We start from the raw sequence: 6,076 nt of genomic DNA, 5'->3' as shown, positions 1-6,076 counted from the left end.
GGAGTTCTTAAGGACTCACAATCAATTTACATTATAATTCTTACCAGTGACTATGAGGCGCGGCTCTTGCTTCTGTTAGGAAATTATTTTTTTTTTTACCCTTAATCAGATGAATCACATTAGCTAAGAAAGGCAATATACTGCAGTTTCTTGACTCACAGGGAGACTTTTGAAGAGCATTGCCCATTTCCTCACGTTGTATAATAAGGAATCCTGTAAAGAGTGAAGCCTACTTGCTAAACTCCAGGATCACAAAATGTAGGCTTTTTTTTTTTTTTTTTCTTTTTGAGACCAGTCTTGCTCTGTCGCCCAGGCTGCAGTGCAATGGCACCATCTCAGCTCACTGCAACCTCCGCCTCCCAGATTCAAGTGATTCTCCTGCTCAGCCTCCTGAGTAGCTGGAATTACAGGTGCCTGCCCCCATGCCTGGCTAATGTTTGTATTTTTTGTAGAGACAGGGTTTTACCATGTTGGCCAGGCTGATCTCGAACTCCTGGATCAGGTGATCCTCCTACCTCCACCTCCCAGAGTGCTGGGATTACAGGCGTGAGTCACCACACCTGGGCAAATGTAGGCTATTTTGACACAACCAGTTTGAACTAGTCTCATGTCCTACCCAGTTCTCAATGAAATCTGATGATGGCTGAATCAACTTGAAATTCCAGTCAATTAAAAAATGTGTGCAGACACCACCTAGGTGCTAGGGAATACAAAGATAAGCAAGACATGGTCTCCGTCCTCAGGAAAAAGAAAATAATAACAAGAACGACAGTGGGATTGACACTTTACATATTTGTATTATTTCATTTGCTCCCCACAGTAATGCTTTGAGGTAGATATTGTCTTCTTTTTTAAGCTAAGGAAACTAAGGCTTCCCATGTTTAAATTACTTAGCACATTGCTCCTCCGTGGCAGAGCTACCATTTGCACATATTTCTTCTTAATTCCAAAGTCTATAATTATAACCACTCTGTTATACTTACACAATATGCTTCTGTTATCAATGACTTCAAAACCACACAGCCAGGCTGGGCACAGAGACTCATGCCTGCAATCCCAGCACTTTGAGAGGCTGAGGCAGGTGGATCACTTGAGGTCAGGAGTTCGAGACCAGCCTGGTCAACATGGTGAAACCCCATCTCTACTAAAAATACAAAAACTAGCTGGGCATAGCGGTGTGTACCTGTAATCACAGCTACTTGGGAGGCTAAGGCAAGAAAATCACTTGAACCAGGGAGTTGGGGGTTGCAGTAAGCCAGGATCAAGCCAGGATCCAGCCTGAGCAATAGATGGAGACTATCTCAAAAAGTAAAAAAGAAAAATGAAAAAACCCACACAGCCAAGTTTCACTTATCTCTTATCATAAAATTCAAAGGTACAGATGGACAAGTGAGCATTTCAAAAGTCGAATTTTAAGTGTTGCTTTGAGCTTTCTCTTTTATTATGTATTTATCCAGGGTTGCTAGAGAATAGTAAGATTGGACAATTTAAGTTAGCTTCTGCTGTGTCCGTGTTCCCTTTGAACCTCATTTGCTAACAAGAATTGAATGTTACAGAGAACAGAAAGGAAAAACAGTATTTAATGTTGTTGTCATACTAAATATTCAAGCTTTACTAATATAGATTGGGGTAGTAAACTACATTTACTGTGTACCTCTTTAGGACAGCCACATTCTTACCTAGCTTCTTAAAAAGACAAAAAGGTAGAATTTGATAATAACTTAAATAACTACCTCTAAGCATTCAGTTATGCTTCTACTTAGCTAATTACTGGGAAAATGCAAAGGAACTTGTAAGTTATAAATTATAAACAAGGAATTAAAATAGACAGTAGGGCCAGACGCAGTGGCTCATGTCTGTAATCCCGGCACTGTGGGAGGGTGAGGCAGGCGAATCACTTGAGCTCAGGATTTCAAGACCAACCTGGGCAACATGGTGGGATTCTGTTTCTCCAAAAAAAAAAAAAAAAAAAAGATTAGCCAGGTGTGGTGGCATGCATCTGAAATCCTAGCTACTTGGAAGGCTGAGGTGGGAGGATTTATTGAGGAAGGTTGAGGCTGCAGTGAGCCATGATCACGCCACTGCACTCCAGCCTGGGTGATACAGCAAGACCTGGTCTCAATACAAAAAAAAAAAGAAGTTGAAGAAGAAAAGAAGAAGAAGACATAGTTGGATGGTGAAGAAAATGACATTTAGCTCTTCGAGGTGCTAAAAGTTAATTCTTTCTACTCAAAAATAAAATTTAAAATGTAAGAACTAATAAGGAATTTTAATTAGATAAGGGATTATTTGCTTTGTGGAAATATATATCACAAAATTTCTTTTAAAATAATTTTCCCAAGAGTATTTACATGATTCATTTTATTGAATTTGGATTTTTATATAATTTATCAAAAGGAAATCAACTGTTGAGGCATACATATTTGTCTTTGATGAAATGATTAAAGATAATCAAAAGAATGAATAAGCATTTCAAATAGCAAACCTTATCTAAAAAACGTAGATATTTTTTCTGACTTAGAAAGTAATCTAGAGAAATAAAAAAAAATAATAATCTAGAGAAAAAAAAAAATGACCACCATGTTGGTCAGCCTCCCACAGTGCCAGGATTACAGGCATGAGCCACTGCGTCTGGCCCTACTGTCTATTTTAATTCCTTGTTTATAATTTATAACTTACAACTGTAACTTACAACTTACAGATTTGACTTAAAGAATTACGCCAGTATGGATCTATGGAAAAACACTACTCCCCCTAAATCATCAAGATTTCTTTTTCCTTCTATAGTCTGTTAATATTGTGCTTGATTTCTGACTGTTAAACTAATGCTTCATTCTGGAATAAACCCCACTTGATCATAGTGTATTATCCTTTTACATATTGACTTGCTAAAATGATAAGAATTTTTGCATTTATGTTTATGAAGGATATTGGCCTGAGTTTTGTTTTGTTTTTCGGGTTTTTTGTTTGTTTGTTTGTTTTTTCTTGTGCTATCTGTGTCTGGTTTTGGTGTCAGAGTATACTGACTTTTTTTTTTTTTTTTTTTGAGACTGAGTCTCACTCTATCACCCAGGCTGGAGTGCAGTGGTGCGATCTCTGCTCATTGCAACCTCTGCCTCCCGGGTGCAAGAGATTCTTGTGCCTCAGCCTCCAGAGTAGCTGGTATTACAGGTGCACACCACCATACCCGGCTAATTTTTTGTATTTTCAGTAGAGACAGGGTTTCACCATGTTGGTCAGGCTGGTCTCGAACTCCTGACCTCAAGTCGTCCACCCACCTCGGCCTCCCAAAGTGCTGGGATTGCAGGCGTGAGCCACCGTACCCAGCCATATGTTGACATTATAGGAAGACTTGGAAAGTATTGCCTCATATTCAACTTCTGGAAGAGATTCTATAAAATAGGCATTATGTCTTCCTTAAATATCCACCTATTGTTCACCTATTGGTGTGGTCTCAAACAGTATCAAGAAACCATTTTTCATGAATCGTTAAGGTTTTGCCTGTTCTGTTTATCGTCATTGCTACCTGGCAGACACATTGAACTACAAGACATAACAGCATGTTCTCTCAATGGCTTTCATAACGTGGCTTGGTTTGCTGGCAGTTTTGGCAGGCTGCTGCCTCAATCACTCCACTTGTCTCTATTGTCATTAAAAAAAAAAAAAAAGAATCAGGACTGCCCAATATTAGAATAGAGTGGCAGAGATACCAAGAAAGGATTTCTCCTATCCAGAAATAATTCCACTATTCTATTCCAGCTTCCTGTTTCCTGTAACACCAGATTTCAGCGTTCTTCCCAAGATAATTTTACAAGCCATCTCCTTATCTTTGGTGAGCTCCTTTCTGCTCATATTTCTGGGCAAGAAGATTGCCAGTCTTCACAACTACAGTGTCAATTCCAACCAGGTGAGAGGACTATTACTTTCTCTGATCCTTAACTCTTTGTTCTTTAATCAAAGCCTCCTGCCAACATGAAGGCTGGAGTCTTTTTTAACTGAAGAGCCACTTGGACCATGGTTTGGACAGTAATCATAAAGGATTTTTGAGAGGTGAGGGATACTTAACTTTGAGACCACTTGAATTAACCTGAGTGTTATTGCCCTAGAACAGATATGGTACAGAGAGTCCAGAAAATTACGGCATCATGTTGTTAAGCTAGGAGAGTTTCACCTTTCTTAATTTTAGCTTGCTTTCTACCAAGTCCTCCAGCCACGTACTGAGGTGCAATAAGAAATGCTGCAGAACATCCTATAAAAAGCCAGGGTTGGGCCAGGCGCAGTGGCTCACGCCTGTAATCCCAGCGCTTTGGGAGGCCAAGGTGGGCAGATCACGAGGTCAGGAGATCGAGACCATCCTGGCTAACACGGTGAAACCTAGTCTCTACTACAAAATAAAAATAAAATTAAAAATTAAAAAATTAACCGGGCGGGGTGGCAGGCGCCTGTAGTCCCAGCTACTCGGGAGGCTGAGGCAGGAGAATGGCGTGAACCCAGGAGGCGGAGCTTGCAGTGAGCCAAGATTACACCACTGCACTCCAGCCTGGGCGACAGAGCGAGACTCCATCTCAACAACAACAACAACAACAATAACAAAAAAGCGAGGGCTGCTAATATCATACAGTTGGCCTCCCAGAAATAGTTTTTGTCTTTTAGGGAAAATCTTCAACTACTCTGAATTTGGCCCTTTCCCTAGAACTCAAGAGGGAAATATGGAAGCAATGGGTATTCCAATATGACCCCTTTTTTTTTTTTTTTTTTTGAGACAGAGTTTTGCTCTTGTTGCCCAGGCTGGAGTGCAATGGCGTGATCTTGGCTCACTGCAACCTCCACCTCCCAGGTTCAAGCAATTCACCTGCCTCAGCCACCCAAGTAGCAGGGATTACAGGCACTCACCACCATGCCCAGCTAATTTTTGTATTTTTAGTAGAGATGAGGATTCACCATGTTGGCCAGGCTGGTCTCGAACTCCTGACCTCATGATCTGCCTGCCTCGGCCTCCCAAAGTGCTGGGATTACAGGTGTGATCCACTGCACCCAGCCAAATTTGACTTTTAGGTTAGTACATAAGGCAGGGAGAATAGCATTATGCTTCTCCCTGTCATCCTAAGTCCTGGTCATCACTTGAAAGAGAATAAAAATGCCAGAGTCTCATTTTCTTACCTTGAAAAAGCACTTTCCTTGTGATGACTAGCTAAAATGACGATTCAGTTTAATCAGAAAAATCAGATGTGCCATCCTTTCGTTCTTTCTAATTTATTTTTATTTTTATTTTCATTTTTATTTTTTGAGACAGAGTTTCACTCTTGTTGCCCAGGTTGGAGTGCAGTAGTGCAATCTCGGCTCACCACAACCTCCACCTCTCAGGTTCAAGCGATTCTTCTGCCTCAGCCTCCTGAGTAGCTGGGATTACAGGCATGCACTACTACGCCTGGCAAATTTTCTATTTTTAGTAGAGATGGGGTTTCTCCATGTTGGTCAGGCTGGTCTCGAACTCCCAACCTCAGGTGATCCACCAGCCTCAGCCTCCCAAAGTGCTGAGCTTATAGGCGTGAGCCACCTCGCCTAGTCTTCTAATAATATTTCAATCTGTTATTTCAAGTGACGCAAACAACCCTATCGTCATATGAAAAAATAAACCATATGCCTTCAACTCAAAATAAAATCAGCATTCTTCAACAAAGAGGGGGGCCTAAAGCATCTGCCATTTCTTTACAGGATTTAATAGCCATCGGCCTTTGCAATGTCGTCAGTTCATTTTTCAGATCTTGTGTGTTTACTGGTGCTGTTGCTAGGACTATTATCCAGGATAAATCTGGAGGAAGACAACAGGTATGTTGAAATACAGTTTGATCTCTACTACATAAACATATTCATATCAATTCATATGTATATTCAGAGGAGGGAATTAAATGGGTTTAATCTTGTTGCTGTTTTAATGTTATACTTAATGGGAAAGACCTCTGGGAAGAATTTGGATTCCATGCTTGCCTTAATTTTTGCTCAGATTTTGTCTTAAAAGTTACTTGTCAATGTGGAACTTGAAAGCTATTTTCTGTTTCTTTTTTTTTTTTTTTTT

At 40.3% G+C, this 6,076-nt stretch overlaps 1 protein-coding gene across 3 annotated transcripts in view; it reads left to right on the top strand.

Annotated features, from left to right (window-relative positions):
• SLC26A8 (solute carrier family 26 (anion exchanger), member 8) overlaps positions 1-6,076 on the top strand; it is a 108,839-nt gene that overhangs the window by 54,172 nt on the left and 48,591 nt on the right. For all 3 annotated transcript variants that reach the window (XM_011986578.1, XM_011986579.1, XM_011986580.1), the window contains 2 exons: positions 3,760-3,907; positions 5,716-5,829. In XM_011986578.1, coding sequence (XP_011841968.1) covers positions 3,760-3,907; positions 5,716-5,829 — 262 coding nt within the window. The remainder of the gene's footprint in view (positions 1-3,759; positions 3,908-5,715; positions 5,830-6,076) is intronic.

The sequence above is a fragment of the Mandrillus leucophaeus genome, unplaced genomic scaffold (genome assembly GCF_000951045.1).
Source record: "Mandrillus leucophaeus isolate KB7577 unplaced genomic scaffold, Mleu.le_1.0 Scaffold3, whole genome shotgun sequence".
Classification (NCBI taxonomy): Eukaryota; Metazoa; Chordata; class Mammalia; order Primates; family Cercopithecidae; genus Mandrillus; species Mandrillus leucophaeus.
The sequence above is the reverse complement of the archived record's forward strand: the minus strand, read 5'-3'. Positions and strand labels throughout refer to the sequence as shown.